General features: G+C 41.6%; 1 protein-coding gene across 6 annotated transcripts in view; it reads right to left on the reverse strand.

Annotated features, from left to right (window-relative positions):
• Positions 1-19,742, reverse strand: part of atp8a1 (ATPase phospholipid transporting 8A1) — a 116,091-nt gene that overhangs the window by 11,043 nt on the left and 85,306 nt on the right. For all 6 annotated transcript variants that reach the window (XM_019869885.1, XM_019869883.1, XM_019869884.1 and 3 more), the window contains 6 exons: positions 15,479-15,553; positions 12,693-12,815; positions 8,043-8,121; positions 6,843-6,904; positions 6,655-6,711; positions 6,034-6,141 (listed from right to left, as the gene is read on the reverse strand). In XM_019869885.1, coding sequence (XP_019725444.1) covers positions 6,034-6,141; positions 6,655-6,711; positions 6,843-6,904; positions 8,043-8,121; positions 12,693-12,815; positions 15,479-15,553 — 504 coding nt within the window. The remainder of the gene's footprint in view (positions 1-6,033; positions 6,142-6,654; positions 6,712-6,842; positions 6,905-8,042; positions 8,122-12,692; positions 12,816-15,478; positions 15,554-19,742) is intronic.

Here is a 19,742-nt window from a genome sequence, read left to right on the forward strand (position 1 = left end):
TCACTTCGTTCAAGAACCAGCATACCTGAACCTCATTCATAATTATTTTTTTGTCTCAAAAACCCAAAAATAAATAAAAGGCGGAGAAGGTACCACTGTATTTAGATACAAGCAATTAATAAAGCCAATTTATCATGAAATGCTCCCTTTAAGTCTTCAATAAAAATGTCCCATATTCTAAGACCCAGAGTGTACCTACACTATGTGTTGCCTCAACAACACGGTGCAGTTGTTCATGTTTGATTTTTGAAACACACTTATGACTTCCGCTTAAAGTCAATAATGTAATAAGATGGATCTTATCCTTGCTCATACTGGGGAAACAAAGCCCTTTGGTTACATTGCATTTTATTCATTTGGACATGTACATCAGTTGCGCATGATTAAAATGCTGAAACATTTTTGAGGAAAAGACTGGAAAATTACCTCAGTTGACCCCAATTTAATCATGCACAATCGAAAGTTAAGTACTCGTTTATCAGTGTGTCATGTTGGGAAACATCAACATTTCGAGATTGCGCTCCTGTGGTATTTTCATTTAAAATCCATACGCGATTGAGGAGATTCAGGAGGGGTTTTTTTTTTGGGAGGGGGGGTCTTTGTAGGAAGGAGCTTGAGGGGGGGTCATGTGTCTTTCAGCTTTCTGTGCAAGACCGTGTTTACTTTGGGCCGCTTGCATTGAAACGTTCTGTCATTGCGTGTCAAAGTGCACAACTTTGCGCTCCTCGCATTGTGATGTGCCACTTGTTCAAACTGCTGGGGCCCCCTCAGTTGTGCCCTTCCTGTAACGTGACACACACGAGGGCCCCCAGGATAAACACACACACACACACACACACACACACACACACACACACACACACACACACACACACACGCGCGCGCGCGCACCATCAGTGTCAAAAGTATCAAAGCGGCACGTTTGACTCAAATGAGCTAATCGGCCAGCCATTAGCTGCAAATTGACTTTGATGCGTGACAAAACACGGCGCCTGGAGGAAACCCCAAACGACAGGAAATCAAAAAGTGTCTTCCCCCCCGCTAATGGCATAAACCGATGAATGAAGCTTTTCTGTGTGGCTCGGCCACACGACCATATAACAAGGTGATGGGACCCAAATTAGACGGCAAAATTACAAACGGGTGGAAATTTTGCCTGCTTTTCTTGTGAGTTGCTTTCATTACTTTCACGTTCATCCAGTCTTTGTCACAGTTTAATGACGACGTTTAAGCTGTCCAACGAGCCTTTTGAAAAATAAATCAGGAGTTGATAGTGTAAGTCAGACTATGAAAAGCTTGAAAAATAAATCATTAGATTAAATCAGGCATTCCCAAACTAAGTGGTGGGGCTCAAAATGGGTCACACGTCCATTTTTATTTTTTTTAGTCAGTCAAACAATTGTCAATAGGCCTTTTTAATTATTTGTTTACTGTCTGCACAGCCGTTTTCCATGAACACACTGTGGTGTATAGAGTGGCCATTGTTTTATTTTGTTTTGTTTAAAAAAAAAAAAAATTAAACCAAATTAATCATGACTAGACTGTTTCTGATTCATTACAGTGTATATTTTTTAAAAAGAGGTGCTTTAAAAAAATAATAGTATGTCAATATGGCAATTTATATGTTGAAATCCAACAGAACAGAACCCACAAGACAAGGTTACCTAAATAAACAGTAAAAGAATGCAAACAAAGCAACAACAAACATTTGTCTTGAGCGAGCCTGAATGACGCCTCATACCAGCGGCGGCCCTCAGGAGCGAGATGGGATTGAAAGGAGTCCTGTGGGATGGGGGGGCTGCACTTTCAGGACAAACTAATAAACTGACTGACTGGTGTGGGTTGTTTGCAAAACATGTTCTTGCCCAAGCTGTTCCCACAAAGTTGGCATCGCACAAGTGCCCAAAATGTTTTGGATCAGATGGAAAATGAAGACTTAATGCAAACTAGGAGCTCCAATTCAGCCTGATTAAGACTGTATATTGATTAAGAGTTGTGTCCCAAAGCTTTTGTCCTTGCAGAGTACATTCACATGGTGAGAGTAACCACATGCATGTACACGATGCTCAATTCTTCCAGTCATCCATGACATCCATTTTCTCTATTACTTGTTCTCATCAGCGGTCACATATGAGCCGAAGCCTACCCTAACTGACTTTGGGCCTATGTGGGGCACACCCTGGACTGGTCCCCAGTCAATCGCAGGACACGAGACAATTCACCATTCACACACTCACGTTCATGTCGATGGAGAAATGAGCAGGGTGCCCAAACAATGGATGGTGCTGGATTGAGAGACCGTGGACTGCTGCCAAGTCGGAGGTTAGCGAAGTTGACACGGAACTGGTCAGTTTCGGGGGGTTGGCTGCTCGCAAAGTAGAACGAGAATCAAAAAAGGGTGATCACCCCTGATTGAGAGTCTTCAAACATTGATCAAAACCATGTCTTTCTTTTGAACATGGTATGAGTTTCAATAAAGTATAACCCTTTTTAGAGTAACAACCTGTCATTGCTGTCATTTCTAACAGTCCTGACACACATTTTATTGAAATGTAGCCTATGACATAAGACATTTCATCTATGCCATGTGTCAGGCTGAATACTAAGGAAACTATTTTAAAGGCGTCCATACATACATAAAGAAGATGTGCGTGTCTGGTGGATATCAACCAATGCAAACTAATGCGATGTGACTGCGTACTGATGCAGTGTACCTCTTGGATGTTCAATACCAGATCAAGTGACTTTAAAGAAGTCAAATAACTAAACTGTGACAGGACAACTTAAATGATACCACCATCAATTAATTCTCTTTTCTCAATGTGGCTTCTTGACAGGAGCATGCTGGCTCGGCCACAGCTGAGCAGTGTGGAGCGAAGCAGGCGATCTGGCTCATAACTTGGTGCTTGCCGAATGGCAAGCCGACATTCCTCTTATTCCGAAGGTACAATACGTGTCAGGCTGGTGAAGTTGTATCAGTGTTTACCTTTGATGTATGTGTATTGTACAGATACTGTACAATATTGGCATGAACTTGAAATGCTTATTTTTGGAATGTGGGAAGAAGCTGAAACACTCAGAGAAAACACACTCAGGTGGGCATATTTTAACAACGTCACCCATATGAGGCAAGATAAGCGTTCTTTAATTTGTATATTTGTCCTGTCTCCCCCACCACCTCCTGTATGCTGGTCTGTAAAATTTTGCTTTGTGAGAAACCACAGCGCAAAATAGCTGGCGACCGCTGCCTTAGCCCACAGACGGCTTCAAGCAGAGATGAACAGCTTCTGCACCATTAACTTCAATGCCTGCGATGATGAACAGACAGCAAATAACAGTGACGTGAAAAAAAGAGTGAAAACAAAGATCCTGCTCCCTTTTCATCACGGCACTGACAGCCTCGTTGACACGGGCCAGCCCCTAAAACAACACCAGCACAGACAAATCTGCCAATAATGCCACAAAAGAGCTCCAGCGGGGAAAGCAAACAGAGACCTTCTTGCTCAACTCGTCCATCCTCTCTGCATGCATTCACCAACAAAGACACACACAAACACAAAAAACCGTCAACACTTGAAATTCAGCAGTGGGATTTGCAGTTTTTAGACAAGACCAAGATGGGGTTTGACACTCAAACTGTACAATGCAGTCTGTTATTCATTGTGCAGTCGAGCGGCTGAAAAGAGTCTGACGATGCAAATGCCACAGAGGCAGAAGGGTGGAAAAACATTACACAGACACGAGTCATAAACAACAGTAAATACATCAGGAAATATGACAGGGTGATTTCTTTTGAAGTGCCAGCTAAAAAAAAAGTTTTTATTAAACTAGGTGAGAGGGATTAAAACATTAGAAACAGCACTTGGTATGATGCAGTCCTAAATAAACCATAATGATGAACTCCCGGGACATTTTTGGTGCTGAAAAGCATTCAAATATACATTATTCTTTCGACACCAAAATTTGGATCTGGATTGTGGCACCCACTTTTTTGTCCTGCAACATTTCTCAACTGCTTCATACCATTCAAACTTCCAAATCAATATTCCGGCTACCATTCTATCTTCGCATGATTCATTAAATTCCCATTGTTCCCACTCTTCCACATTTTCCAATAGAATTCCCAAACTAAGAGATACAGGATAGATTTACTGGATATCATCCAGCCACACTTCTCAACCAATTATAACCACCCTGCAACTAATTTAGGACCTGTCCAGAACTATTTATCATATTCTCAAATGTCCCACAGTTTTATTTAAATCTCCAAATGAAGAGACATTTCACATAGATACCACCCCCATCAGCATTTCTTGACTGTTTCAAACTATTCCAACTTCATGTGTTACATTTCACATTTCAACAATTCAATTTACTTTTCAGCATTTCAGTTTGGCGTCAACCACTCAGCATTCATTTACAGTTTCTACAGAAATTGTATTATCTCGTCTGTTATTTGATATCCATGTCCGACATTTGGGGTATGCGTGTGTATGGGGTATCTGACGTGTGTGCGATTTTGACGGATGGATTCTGCACCTGTCCTGTCAAGAGCGAAAATATTATGCCTGACATTGATGAATGTGTTACCATGACACCACATGGAGGATGACAAAGAGGAGAGGAGAGTTCTGGCACCCTGGGGCTGTTTTTGTCAAAGGTGGGGGTAGACAAAGAAGGAAAAACATGCTGACCCAACAAGTAGTTGAGGAACAGAGGTAGAGGCAAGGGCAGAAGACATGCAGATTGAAGTTGACGTCAAGGGCGGGGGGTCTCTTGGTTGGGGGTGATGGTCTTTGTGAAAGATTGTGTGTCCCAGGTCTTAAACAAGATCTTCCTCTGTGATGCAGTCTCAGGTTTCATACAAAGAAAGAAAGATGTGCGTGCGCTGGCATCCCCAAGTTGGGGTGCGTATATTGCAGAGGAGGGGCGGGAGGGGTCATCTGTTGTGTAAGGTTACGAGCTTGTCCCAGGACAGCATTAGTGCGTTCAGTGGAGTGCTGCGGTGCGCCCATGAAAGCACAGAGCAAGGAATACTACTGTATAGAGTGTGTGCGTGTGCAGCTATTGGGTCACACGAGGCCCAAAGTCTCCTGGGAAAATACACCCATCGGACACTTGCAGGAAAAAGAGTTCGCTGATAATCGTGGTTTGACTCCAAAACTAAACAAAACAGCACCTCCGAAAGAATGTAGAAGGTTTCTAACGTGGATGAATGAGGTACCCTGCACAGGACTACATAAAGACGACCGTGTGTTACATGGAGATGGCATCATCGAGAATCATCCATAATGTTGTTTATGTGGCACCCAGCCTACCACGGTTCGTACCTTAAATCTCTAATAGTCAATTTGGTTTTGCTTTTAAATCAAGTTCAATATAGTAGAACATGGTTGGGTTGAAACAAAGGGCCTCCACTCCACTTAAACTGCTAAATGTCCCTGCAGTTGAGTAAAAAAAAAAAAAAAAAATGCTGTATGTCTCTCCAAATATATGCTTTTTACCATTCTTGGCATAAGCCATATATAAACATGCAAGGAAAAAAATAACACACCACGCGTCATAAACAGCGCATGGAATGAAATCTGCATATGTCGAGCAACTTCCTGCCAGGATTTTGGTACTTTACTTTATGGTGATGAGAACTAAGAATGTAGTGGGAAACATCAGTTGTTGATGTGGACCAGAGACACAAGACGTAACGGTCACAAGAGGAAAACGTTAAAAAAAAAAAAGCAAACAGTTTCAGGGTCGTCTGCTTCCTGCGACACAGGCGCGACTCGCCTCAACTGGATTTGTTTTGCTGGCAGACTGCCTCGCTGTCTCAGCGTCACCTGCGGATACTCAGCGCAGAGGGAGGCCGGCGTAACACAAACAGACTCCTAATTGGCCCAATTAAGTGATTATGCAACGCAAGCCGGAGTTCTGACAGGCTCCGAGCCTCTGCTTCTCCTTACAAAAGGTGCGCTCGCGAGCCTCTGCCGCACAGAGTCACTCGTGAGGTAACGCAGGTGTGTGCGCGCGTGTGCTTACCTCGCCCGACATGTCGGGGGCCAGAGGGATGAGGGGCCACAGGGACGAGTAGATGACAAAAAACACCACCCACAGGCAAATGCTGCCCCAGATGGCGATGTGACTGAACTGCAAACACCAAAGCACAGCGTCAGTGAGCCACGCTAACATTGTGGCAGTGGCTTTATTTGGAATGCTTCTCATATTGGTGTGAATGCTGAGAGAAAAACACATTCACAGTAGTTCTTGAGTATTACCACACAGGGAAAAAAAAGAAAACAGATGGGACTCAGTGATATTTATATCAGGGAAAATGTTGTGTTGTGATCCAAATAATGTTTCAGGATTGCGTGTGAAAAGAAGGCATCTTATGAGTCCGATGTAATTGTTTTTAGGGGAAAAAAAAAGCCAAAATTTATTTCTGAATACACATGCTACAAGAAAACATAATCATTTTATTGAAAAGACCATAATTTTATGAGTAGAACGTTGTAGTGTGATAAGCAGAATGTTGAGAATCACAATTTTATGAGAATATACTTCTAATGAGGAAAAAAGTAAACATTTTCCTGAAGAAGGCATAATCCTATACATATAAGGCTGATATCCTACACCCCAAAAAATATGATTACTCATATCTACCATAGTCCAGGATGAGGTTTCCAGGCCTGCTTTAAGGCAAACTGTGATGACAACAAACTGCAACACACAAATAACAACGAGATGAATACAAACGCTTACTTTTCCACAAAAAATGTTTTTGGAGACACGTCAGATGTTTGTGTGTTTGTGTGTGTGTGTGTGTGTGTGTGTGATGTATGCTTACTTACCGTGTAAACCATGTTTCCTAAAAGGAGATAGTCAGGTGTCCTTCCATTGCCAAACACTGTATCTGTATGGGGATTGAAAGTTTCAGAGGCTACACTATCGACAAAGTGAATGAAATCAGTTATAGTTGCACAATAACATGATGGTTTTGATGCTGACAGTAAACGGTCACCTGGCGTCTACACCGTCCCTAAACGGCTGCCACTCAGCTGGAAGCAAACACGTGAATAAAATGCAAAGTCGAGTCCAGTAAAAATATGAACGTATAAAATGTATAGAATATCACTGTATGTATTATAGAGTCTGTGTACGTGTACTACATGTGGTTTTAAGAGGAAAGGGCAGGCGGGGCGGCTGTGCGACTCACCGGCGAGTCTTTGTGTGAGTGTCTGGGCATGAGCTGTGGCCGACAGCAGCTGTTACATTCGTGTGTTTACACAGAGGGCTTAAAAATTCACGAGTGACCGTGACTCCCTTTTCACACACATGAGTATATTATAATAAGTAAAACCTACAGACATGATTGCTTAAAAAACTGTGATATGGCGAGGGAGCACATTATGTAGAGTGAGTTGGGGTCTATCCCAGCTTATTTTGGGCAAGAAGTGGAGTCAACCGACGAATGGGCGCCAGTCAATGGCACGGCACATACAGACAAACCACGATTGACAGTGACATTCACATCAACAGACATTTGAGAGTCTTCGTGCAAGTGTGGGAAAACTAAAACTAAATAAACTGATCGGCACATAATGGGGAGTTGAAAGGAAACAGCTCACTTCCAAGCTTCTCTGGTCAATTTACATACGAGACATGGTGTATTGTTATTTTAACGACATGCTATTTACGCTAACATCTGCATTTTTTCCGTGAAGACGGACAAGATTTGCTGACGTCTGACTGTTGAGGCATATTTTGGAAAAAACAGAGTTTGAACACCATATTGTACCACTTTGGAGGCTTTCCACTTTAGAGGTTCCACTGTATTTGACTGTAAAACAATCCCTTAAGCCTCGTTTACATGAATTGGAATGAAGAAGTGGTGCTAACACGATATAGAGTGCGTGTCCCGTTGTGACTGGAGGACAGGAGACACATGTTAGCAATTGACCAGTGGACGCATGCAGAAAGCGCTAATTAAGACAAAGTATGCGACGCTGACTGCACTCCCTCCTCATCGTGAATCTCCGGGAGCTGCTCACCGTGCTGGAAGGCTTTGAGAGGGAACCAGAAGAGGATGACGGAATGGAAGAGGCCGTTCAGACAATGAGCCCAGAAGACCTGCAAAGAAAAAAAAAGAAGGGAGGGGGTTGGAGATGGTCAAAAATTCCAACAAGAGAGGAAGGGAGAGGGGTGGATACAAAAGAGTGTGGGGAGCTCCTGCCTACCAAGCAACCTCTGACCTGGGGCCTTTGTGCTAGCCCAGCGCTAGGCTAAGTGGCGGTTTTGTCGGGGCCCCCCACTTTCAATGGCCACCCCGCTGACAGACACGTTGTATATCCTTCTGTGGGTGCGACTGGGTGGAGGGAGTGGCAGTGAAGCGCAAGTAGATTAAAATGCATTTTGGAAGGAAAAAGTGGCGTGGAAAGTAACATGTCGCTCGTGTTACGACCAAACTTTTTTTTTTTTTTTTTTTTTTAACTGAGACTTACTTCATTGGGAGTGACTAATGCAAAGGGCTACCAGTGTGATTTGCACTTCTGAAATATTAAATTTGCTCAAAGAGCCTTTTTAATGTTTTAACGACTTGTAAGTAATTATCAACATTAGTTTAACCGGGTAGGAAAGCGATACATACCTACAGTATAAGTGACGCGTTGCTGTCTCTGCAAGTGTTTAGATTTTCACATTTCTACAACATTCCTGGGAAATCCCAATGTCCAATTTGGCTTGCTATGAACACTGACTAACGGGGCTATTGTGAGAACAGCTTGCAGGCTACTCATGTGGTCTTTGAGGGCAACTCGATCACCTCTGACATCATTTGGTGGCCCTGATCAAATGATTGGAAAAATTCCAGGGCAGCACGGTGATAGCACGTCCGGCTCACAGTGCAGAGGCGTAGGGTTCGATTCCAGGCCTTGACCTTACTGTGTGGAGTTAGCATGTTAACCCTGTGCCTGCGCGGGCTTTCTCCGGATATTCCGGTCTGTGTGGAGTTTGCATGTAAACCCCGTGCCTGCGTGGGTTTTTTCTGGGTACTCCGGTTTCCTCCCACATTCCAAAAACATGCACCGTAGGTTAATTGAACACTCTGAATTGCCCCCAGGGTGTGATTGTGAGCGCGAAAAGTTGTGGGAACCAGTTCAGGGTGTACCCCACTTGCTGCCCAAAGACAGCTGGGATAGACTCCAGCAGGCCCACGGCCCTCATTAGGATAAGCGGTTCGGATAATGGATGGATCTGGATGGATGAAAAAAAATACCAAACTTGTACTACCAGAGTAATTCTTGGAATGAAGATTACTTGTTTTAAATTCATTCCAATTTGAATAATTGATTTTTAAATATACTTAATTTTTTAAATATTTTTATTATGACAATCTGAATCTTTTTGTATTTTTGCTATTGCAGATTATACAATCATTACCATATAAATTATCTTTTCAATAAAAAAGTTATTTGATGCCATTATTTAATTATTTAATAAACAATACTGGTCAGCAGCAAATTTTCAGAGATGGCTTTATGTGATACATATCATAGTTTTGACGCCGATTTAAAAAATGTGGTCATCAGGTATTTGAGATATTTTCATCTTTTTGTTTTTAAATGTGATCTATAAAAGCTTGGTCATACGGATTTTACCATGCATTGCAATTTATGGCGATGATGTTTCAAGAAAAAAAAAATCACCTGCTGCTCAATCTAACTCTTAATTCATAATTCGTGCTTGAGAAAAAAAAACGAGGGCAGACTGAATCAGTGCAAAAAATTCATCTTGAAAAATTTACTTGAATCTCTGATTTAAATATTTTAACATTTGTTGACCAGTGTAATTACTTTGTAGTTAGTCTATTTATTATCATACCATTACTGCAATAAGTTGATTGCTTTTTATTATCCTCTACATTCCACGTTTTTTTTTTACTTCTTATTTCTGAAAATAATGGATATGTTATTATTTATTATCATATATGTTCTCTTGTTAGTTTTCATTAGATATTTATATTTACAATTAGAATATTATATATATTTACATGAAAACATATTTTGACATGATAACTATTTTGGGTAAACTTCCTCACGTCCAGTGTTCTATGCCCATGTTGTGGCTGAAAATGATTCCTTGACTGATAAACAGTTAATTTCATTCAGACTCAGCACATTGTATGCCAGCTAAGTGACAAGCTTAAGCCTTAAGTAAGCAGATTTGAGTGTGTGTACACACACGCACATGCACGTACGTACACACACGTACTCTGAGTTGTCAAGGTACTGAAAATTATTAAAGCCTGTTGGTATATGCAGACGTAAGGTGAGTCTTTGACATCGAGCGTAAAACAAACTTGCTCCAAATATACATTCCACACAGCACGTGCCAAGTAAAACACTAATGAGCGATGTAGCGTGAAATTACCACGAAATCTATTCTGCCAACATAAAAAATGCCCCACTTGGGATGTCCATGTTGGTACCAAAAATTTAACACCAAGACTTCAAAAATAAATGGTCCGGGCTCTTTTCATTGAGTGGATTTTAAACACACTTTTTGACTGATTCAGCACATCTGTCCGTAAAGCGTTATGTAAAACAAGCTGTAAGCCTTGAAAACTGGACCGTTTCGGGGGATTTTAATTGGTATGAATGACACTTCTTTAAATGGAACTGGGCTGAATTGGGGCTGTAGGCCGTTGCTTGTGCACATTGGCCTCAGTGGCCCGACCTCCTCACCTTTCCTATCCTAATTTACCAAAGTCCAATTGCGCCCCACCCCCGCCCTCCCAAGCATGCTCCTCCAACTTCCCACCCCTCCCTGGATTACCTCACCCTCTCACTGTGTCCACAAAAGCCATTACGCTAAAAGAATCCCCCGTCCCACCCCTCCTTCTCGCTGGTCAGATGCTGCCCAAATTATCATTCATTCTACAAGCACATTTATGCCAATTAGCCTCACAGTTTGGCCTTCACAATTCTGCTCACAAACCAGTGGGAGTGCATACAAAACCCCTCCGCAAAGGATGAATGCTAATGAAATCAATAAATGTTCATAATTGGCTGTCACAGTGGGACCTGTGTTGCATAGATTTTGTCTTTGTGGCTCTCCTAATTGCACAAGGACGCACGCACGCACACACACACAATCACTGAATCCAATCACTGAATCCGGTAATTAATGTTAAGACAAATATTGAGCGGACTGTTGTTGAATGGGCGAGGTGGGAAGGGAGGGGCAAATTGGCCCATGGCTGTAAACACCAAGGCTACATAAAGAGAGGTTTATGTGGGTGACCTAAGTGTAAGGAATATGTTGTTAAAAGGTGAAAAATTCACATTCTGCCACCCTGGGTTATTTCCTCCCCTCACCTCAACAGAAAAAGCTTTGTTTCACAATCTAAAAAAGATGAGTTTTTTTAACTCAAGAAAACAATTGGGCAGAATAAAATACACAAGAATAAAGTGCACAAGTCGGTGTCAACAACAAGCTGCAGACATGGCCACAGATTCGATTTCATGTCAGGTCATGGAGAAAATGCGTGCGTGTGCGCATATGTGTGTGTGGAGAGTTCTGAAGGTCAGGGTTCGAATCTTGGCCCCAGCTGTGGAATTATTAGAGCAATCCAAATAATCAATTTGAAAAGCCCAGTTGAGAACTACTGTATTAGAGCTAAAGTGAAGCGCTAATAGATGCCATTGGTACGTATGAGATGACTATTACTTATTGATCTTTTGTTTTGTTGTGTATAAATATAATATACAGGTAATGCGGCAGATGCATTGTAGCCACATGCAGCAGTCACTTGTCGTTGACCTAGAGCATAGGTGTCAAACTCCGGTCCTCGGGGGCCGTTTTCCTGTGTGTTTTCCAGCTTTCCTTGCTGCAACACACCTGCTTCAAATGACCAGCTCATCAAGCAAGCTCTGTGGCAGCCTGATAATGATTCTGATCATTTGAATCAAGTGTGTTATAACAAGGAGAGCTGGAAAACATGCAGGAAAGCGGGCCAGATGACCGGAGTTTGACACCTGATGCCCCACGGGCTCAATCAAGGTAACGGCTAATAACAGGTCTACAGTATAAAAAGGAAAATGCCCTTTAAAAATCAAATTAAGCTCACGTGTAAAGGTTATAGTACATTTTTTTTATGTCCATCCTAAACTTTCCCCCGAAAATCTAATATCCCAAATTTTAGTGAGTCGTGTATACAGTAATATACATCACGTTCTGCTTCATATCTCACCAACTGATTCTAGGACTGACGCAACGTCATCCCGTGTGCTTGAGGGTAAACTTGAACAAATGGTTTTGTGCTTAAACAAATTGCATAATTCTCCATGGCAAACAGCATCATGTGACATCTTTTACACCCCCCTGGTTCTTTCTGCACCACCGGCCCAAACACCCGTCTGACCTTGCCTGCCCGTGACCCCCATGGCAAATCGCTCTTTGTTCCACCTTAACGCCGCACTAACCAGGTCACCACGCATGTGAGGAGCGTACAGGAGCCCCCTGTGCTTAAAAGAGGAGACATCTTCATTGTTGTTTTAATAAGAGGAACCCAACACTGTCCCAACCCCCGCTAAAATTACCCTGCCTGGCTAACTAGACAGGTCACACTAGCCCAGGGCTAACCCCCAACTTGGGCAACAGCAAGTATTACTCCATGAAAAAGTGCTGCAAAAGCAGTTTACCTTGGTGTTGAATCCCATTGCATTCTGGGAGGTTTTGTAGAGCTCTGGGTACTTCAGCATGTTTTCTTTCCGACATGAGCGCTCAAATATTCCCAGAGTGAGAGGAGGCAGGGCGGTGAAGATCTGGACAACAAATTAAAACACATGGACAGAAGAAAAACGAAATATCAGGGCTCCTTTTCAGTCCTTTGTTTTTAGCTTCAAATTCCTTCCTATTATGTTCACATCGTCATTCTCATCCGCATCAAATTGCTAGTGAGTGTCAATGTTTTCGTCAAACTAGAACTAGGACTACTTCCTGCTTCCGTGTCTAAGAATCATGTTGTACTGCTAGCCTAATGCTGCGGTCATCTGAGCATTTTTGGCTGTGGACTCCACGCAATACAGATGTTAGGCAGTTTCTCAGAAACAATAGTTAAAAGTAGTGGTTCGCAATAAAGCAAAAAATTCAACTTTTTTTTTTTTTAGTTTCCACAACAAATGTTGGAGTTGGACAATCAATTTTAAAATCACAGAAAAGTTATTCGCCTAATAATCTTCCTCCTTCACTTTCTGTACAGAAATAACACTTGGGAAAAAGTGATTTTTTTTTTTTTAGACTAGTTGTTACTTTTTCCCCCAATCTTTGAACCCTGTGCCTTTTAAGTGATGTGGAATAGTTCTGATTTTTTTACTGCCAAGCTTCAAGCTATCAAAAGATTTACCCATAGTCCTGGCACATCTTACCAATGCAAATGACCAATCATGTCACAGTGGACCAATTAAACTGTCTGAGTCCACCCTCATACTGAATATTCATCAGCCACATTGCAGTTGGAATGTGCACCCAGGAGGGTAGAGCAGGCTGGCTGAAGAAAGAAATAAGAAAGACTGTATGCATCGCGGCGTATGACTGTTTAAGTAGCAATTGAGAGCGAAAAGAAGAATCTTGAGTTGGCATCGGGAACGCGTGCCATAAATACAGCCATGTCTGCAGTGCAACATCTGCCTCTCGGTTGTTTGTTTGGTGACCGATTCCCACCATCGCTGACAACAATAATAAGTCCTTTGCATCCACAGCGTTTCTCCAACACGTAACAAACATGTTTCCAAAGGCTGCACTGTTGCGTGGTGAAGCTCGCGAACTTGCCTCGTGTGACAAGAGTGACTCAGAACGGTTCTAGGATGCTACTGGAATAACTAGATGCCTTCTGCATTGTTTGGGGGGCGGGGGGGTATGTGTCTGTCGGTGTTTTAGCCAAATAAAAGTTGTTTTAAAAAATCCATCTGTATGACCTCTTTCTTTGCAAATATCCCATGTTGTAATGTGGAGGCCCACGGCTATTAATCTGAATTGGCCATCGTACGTACACATTTAGTGGTTGGAGCTTTAGTTTTTGCAGTCTGGGAATGATAGTAGACGTACACTTCAAATGTTTAAATATTTCATGCCTGATTTAGAAAGTAATTATTTACGGGGGAAAGGTTTGTATGGGTGAAATTATGGTTTCAAAATCAACTGCTGAATATGACTTCTATCCAATGAAAGACAGACAGTAAAGCAAGTTTTTGAACTTTTATACACTGGCGGATGTCATAATTAACTTCTCAGTTTTCAGTCAGTTTTTTCTCCACTGTAAAATAACAACACTGTAAAACACCTAACTCAAAATGTTGACTTTTTTTTTATCCATTTTAATTTGCTGCCCAAAAAAACATGCATCTCTAACTCTTGATTAAAAAAAGGGGAAAAAAAGGTTCATTCATAATTCAATGGAAAACAATAACCTCTAGATGTGTTTTTTTATCATTTAAATCTTGTTTTAGGTCTTTGCGTTTTAAATAAAAAAAAAAAAGAACAATATTGAACGATTTGCATGCTTTCGTCAGACAATGATGCCATGCAAACCTTCCACTTTGCTCGTATTGCAGGTTCACAGCTCGAAGCAAATACCTGTTGAGATTTCTTCATTTTTTCCTCTTCCTGGCCCACTCTCTTTGTTTTGAACCACTGAGGATAAGTGAGAAGACTATAAAACCTCTCATATTTCCTTACTTTGGATGTGTCACATCTGCTCGCTTAAAAAACTCATCTCTCTCATCGGATGGTATTCCAGCCTGGCTAAAAGTGCAATGATTTAGCAGTGTTGTAATGCGAGAGATGGTGTTTAGAAGGGGTTTAGAGGCCGAGGCTTGAGTGGGTCCCTTAGTGTGACTTCTCATTGGTACCATCAGGAGTAGACGTCTGCATAGGCATTGGTCTGCGTGACACGCTTTCTTATTCCGGGGAAGACCTCCATTTAGGAGCGGATTCAGACCAATGCCTCCGACAGACTCCCACGGAGCCACAGGAATTTGGGCTGCACCCACCAGTGTGACCGAGAAGGTCGTTTACTGAGAAATTAATGCGAGGGACAAGACTGCAAGAACGTCCACTTAAGGATCAGAAGCATACAGATGGACATTTTTACTTCAGCAAAGTCATGACAGATATGAAATATGACTTAATTAGGAGTGACCCCACTATAGAGCCCTGCGGGACTCCCCTTCCTTTGCTTTTTAATATCATACAAGCATAGCTGCGCTGGTTAACGGCACTTCCTGGAGCAAGCCAAACTGTTGTTCTTTCACATTCAGTGCATAGTTTAGGCCACAGGGGAAGGTTGGTCTTTGACAAAGGGTCATTAATACACTGGAGGGTTTTCAGGATGTTCGTGACACAATCCCGCAATGAAGAGCTGCTTCCAACCACAGCTCTTTTGGGAGCGTTAAGCTCAGTAGACTGCAAAGCTTTTATCAACACTCACCACGTTGTACAAGCCGATGCACCAGCGTTCAAACAGAATCTGACCCGAGAAGCCATTGACAAATGCAAACCAGATCTGCAAGAGAAAAAAAAAAATCACAAGAGAAGAGTGAAAGAGCATAAGAGGAGAAAGCAAAATGTAATCACAGATGTATTGTTATAGTTCAATTTAAATCCATTTGAGGGACAAAGAAGTCAATATTTTGACCACCGTCCTTGCCTTTTCTCTTTCAATGACACTATTTTGATCTTATTAACAATTTGAAATGTGACCAACTCCAGCAAAGGAGTTCATAAAACAATATAAAATCCATTTTTTCCCCCCACAGGAAGCAATTAAAATGAAAATATGTTTAAACCTTTGCGTTTATAAAACATTTATTAACTGTACAGTCAGTGTTTGAAGTCACAGTTTAGCATTTTTAACTGACATCCAAGTGTAAAAAGAATCTCTATGATGTTAAGATGTGAAACCAGTAAATGCTTGGTTTTAATACTAATGACAAAGGTGTGATGCTAAGCTGACTTTCGTCATACTTGTGAAAAAATATCTCAAAAAGTGTAAAAAGTAGTTAACCACTGTAAAACATTCAAAAAAGATTGTGATGGCTTAGGATCCGACTCCAATGATAGAATCAAATTCTCAGAAAAAAAGCCCCCCAAAAAAGCAAAATACACACAAACAATTCATTCCTTGATGCTCATCGAACTGACACCTTGAATTTCAAACAAAAGAAGGTCATTGGAGTGTCCGAGGACAGATTGTGTTGATTTTTTTTTCTCTACACAAATAGTTATGTAATGAATAAGAAACTGACAAGATTTGGTAGTTACAGTAGAAGCTATGCTGAAGGACCTGGCAGTTGAACAATCTAGTCATCTTTTGCTTCAATTTCATGAATGAAGCCATTCCACTTTGAATTTACAACTACATAAGATGTTTAATGTACTAATATAATGTTGTATATTTTCAGTACACGACAGATTTGTCCAGTTATGCTCCCAGAGAGTACTCCAATTATGATTGAAAACTGTCACTTGTTGCATGATTTCCAGCTAAATTCCCCATATATTGTGTTGATAGAACACAGAGTTCTCATGTTATTAAAACTTCAATAATTGGTCTTTCAAAAGTAGACTTCTTGTTTCCACTCATGTCAAAGCTGTCTGGGGAACATCAGGACTGCAGCCTTAAGCAAGCACTTTCTCGCTTCATTGGACTTCATTATGAAGGCATGAGCTGCCACAAATTGGGACTATTTGAGGGTTCCCCCGGCCCCTCTCCATCTCCCTCCCTATCCTGATCTGCCACCAGCTCCTCCCTTTAAATTGTGAAAGCGCATACATGAGACCCAACCGCCAATCTTAAGGCTCAAAATAATCCACGTAAAGACGAAAGACCAGTTTAATATGTATGTGCGTGCGTGCGTGCGTGCGTGCGTGCGTGCGTGCGTGCGCGCACCCCTTCACGACCACGCCCAGCCTGCCCAGACCCCAGCCTCCCCTCCTTTAGGTGCACTCTACCATGAGCATGTTGCTGTTGTATGTGTGTGTGTGTGTGTGTGTGTGTGTGTGTGTGTGTGTGTGTGTGTGTGTGTGTGTGTATGTGTGTGTGTGTGTGTGTGTGTGTGTGGAGGGGGGTGTTTTCACAGTCATATGGGATGCACAATCGAAATATGCGAAGCTCTAACTTGTTTTGGGGGTGTTGCTTTGTCTTCGTGGTACAGTGAACCTGTCCACCATGGGGGATACATCGCAGACCCAGCTGTGATACAGAGAGACAATATGGCTTTACCTCTCCTACATGCTTCAAACAAATTTAAACAGATTAAAACATATTCAAACTCTATTCAAATTCAAGTAGGCCTGAAACTAATGACTAGTTTAATTATTGATTAATATGTCAATTGTTATTATTGTTGATTCATCGATGAATGGGAATTTCCACCTCTTTATTCACAAACATTTGTTTTTCAAATTGACAGCAGAGAAAATACACAAAAATAAATAGTTATGTTTGCAAATGACTTATTTTGATTAAACACAAATATAATTACTACACAGTAATTTCATAGAGTACATTTTTACTCTATAAAGCCTAAATTTGGTCTCAGTCTAAACTTAGTAACATTTTAGAGTAAAATATTCAGTGTAAATCTTACTTATAGCTGTTGCTTGGTTCGATTATCGATTCGCTGTTGATTAATCAATTAATTGTCGCACCACTACTACTAAGTATTAAAGTGCAGTTATCTTGAATGCTTCAAGCTGTTTATTTGTCCATCCTAATTAGTTTACTAGTAAAGTGGCAGACAAAACAAGGGATTTAAACACTGTACTGTACACTGTATTTCAACCCAAAATACAACACATCTTGATTTATACAGCGCTTTCACAACAGCTGTAGCTGTAACAAAGCGCTTTCCAGAACAGTTAACATAAAATAAAAAATACGGTAATATAGTGGTACCTCTAATTACGAAAATAATTGGTTTGGGAAGAGATTTCTTGGAGAAAGAGATTTTGTAAGTAGAGACGCATTTTCCATATAAATGCCCTAATCCATTCCAAGCCGCCCAAAATTCAGACATAAATGTTTTATGAAGCATAAAAATGCATCAAAATATGTAACAAATACATGTTACAATTAGATTATTGCACAATAAATGAGAGTTGTGCACAATGTTAAAAACAAAGAATAGAATAAAGAATAAAAATGATGGTCATTTAACTTTCAACTGCGTCCCTGCGTCGTTTTTTGCCCTATTTAGTTCACATTCTCTCTCAGAAGTGGTTTTTGCCAGGCGTTTTGTAAAGAAATGATCCAAGGAAGTTTGCTTTTGTCGGCCCTTTAAAAATTCTTTGAAAATGTCCAAGGCAAACATCAGCATAGTGAGTGATCGCCCGACTGGTGAACACTTTTTCTGGGCGATTCACATTTACATATAACTATCCAAACACCGCATGGCCTGAGGGGCGAATGACAAGGACGCTGCATAGACACGTGTCTATCTATCTCCACACAAAGACACGTTCGGTAGAGGTCCCTCTTAGCCAATGGGAGAGCAGCTATAAGTCTGCTTCGGGACTGTCAAGCATCGACTGTCAAAGAGACATTGGTTCTCCCTTTTTCCTGTACTTGATATAAAGATACAAAGTACATTACATGGACAATATAAAATTAAAATGTAAATGCACCCAATTGTAGCCACTCTAATTTTCAACACAAGCCTCTCTTCCAGCAGACATCAGTGCTCACTGGTACAACAACAAGCAAAGTGCACAACTCTAAATTCAGACTTGCCTGTATAAAACTCATACAACAAAACACGGCAACAGCTTACAAATGCACAATATGGGACAGGTTCACTGGAAATTCGGAGGACATTTCGCGTGTTTATGTATGCGTGAAGCCCCCAAGAGCCAGGAGGCCTCCAGCGGCGGTAACAAGGAGAAGCTAGCAAGCAGGTCAAACTGCTGAATTAATTGCAGCTCTGCTCAATGTGAGGCTATAGCCTGTTTATTGTTGTGCAAGTTCGAAAAGGATTCCATTCACAGCAAGCAGTAACTGCTTCTTATGTGAGTGTTTTGGCCTGGTCCTCGGGGTCCCCAATAAGTCCCCTATGCCTGTCTCTCTTGAGGGACAGATGCATTGATTTGCTCATTAAGAGAAAGAACGGGCCAGAATCTCTCTTCCCCTTTTCTTCTCGTCATTGAGGGCCACTCAGAAGAGGGGTGTGGCTGGCCTCTCTCTTCTCTCTCCCCCAGTGCACATGTTGAAAAACAGCCATGCAGGCGATTAGGAGACTCTTTGCATATTCAACAGCGGATGAAAAATCATTGATTGCAAAGCTCTGGAGGCTTCGTTCAGAAGCGTCTGGAAGGGGTTGACATTTGTCCCTTACAATGCGGGCCCTGATACTCTTGGGCTTACTACAACAGAATTGCTAATGGAATTCACACACAATGGCACCATTGAGGACATGAAGAAGTAGCTGATAAATATGCCACAAATATGTGGCGCCGCATGTGACCGGTGCCGTTTTGCAATGCGGAGCACGGCCTCGTGAATACGCTTTCATGTAATGGCCTCATAAATGCCACTTGTCCATCAGTGTGCTCTGTGGCCAAGTGTCAATCAAACATGAGTGGCCTGCAGGATTGGCTATTTGAATGATGTTGCTATAGTTCCCTTTCGGAGGGGTCTCTGAGCGAGAAATGTGAATGCGGCCCCCTTTTTCACCGCACTTCTTTCGTTAACTGTG

Source organism: Hippocampus comes, unplaced genomic scaffold (genome assembly GCF_001891065.2).
Source record: "Hippocampus comes isolate QL1 unplaced genomic scaffold, H_comes_QL1_v1.1 scaffold9, whole genome shotgun sequence".
Taxonomy (NCBI): Eukaryota; Metazoa; Chordata; class Actinopteri; order Syngnathiformes; family Syngnathidae; genus Hippocampus; species Hippocampus comes.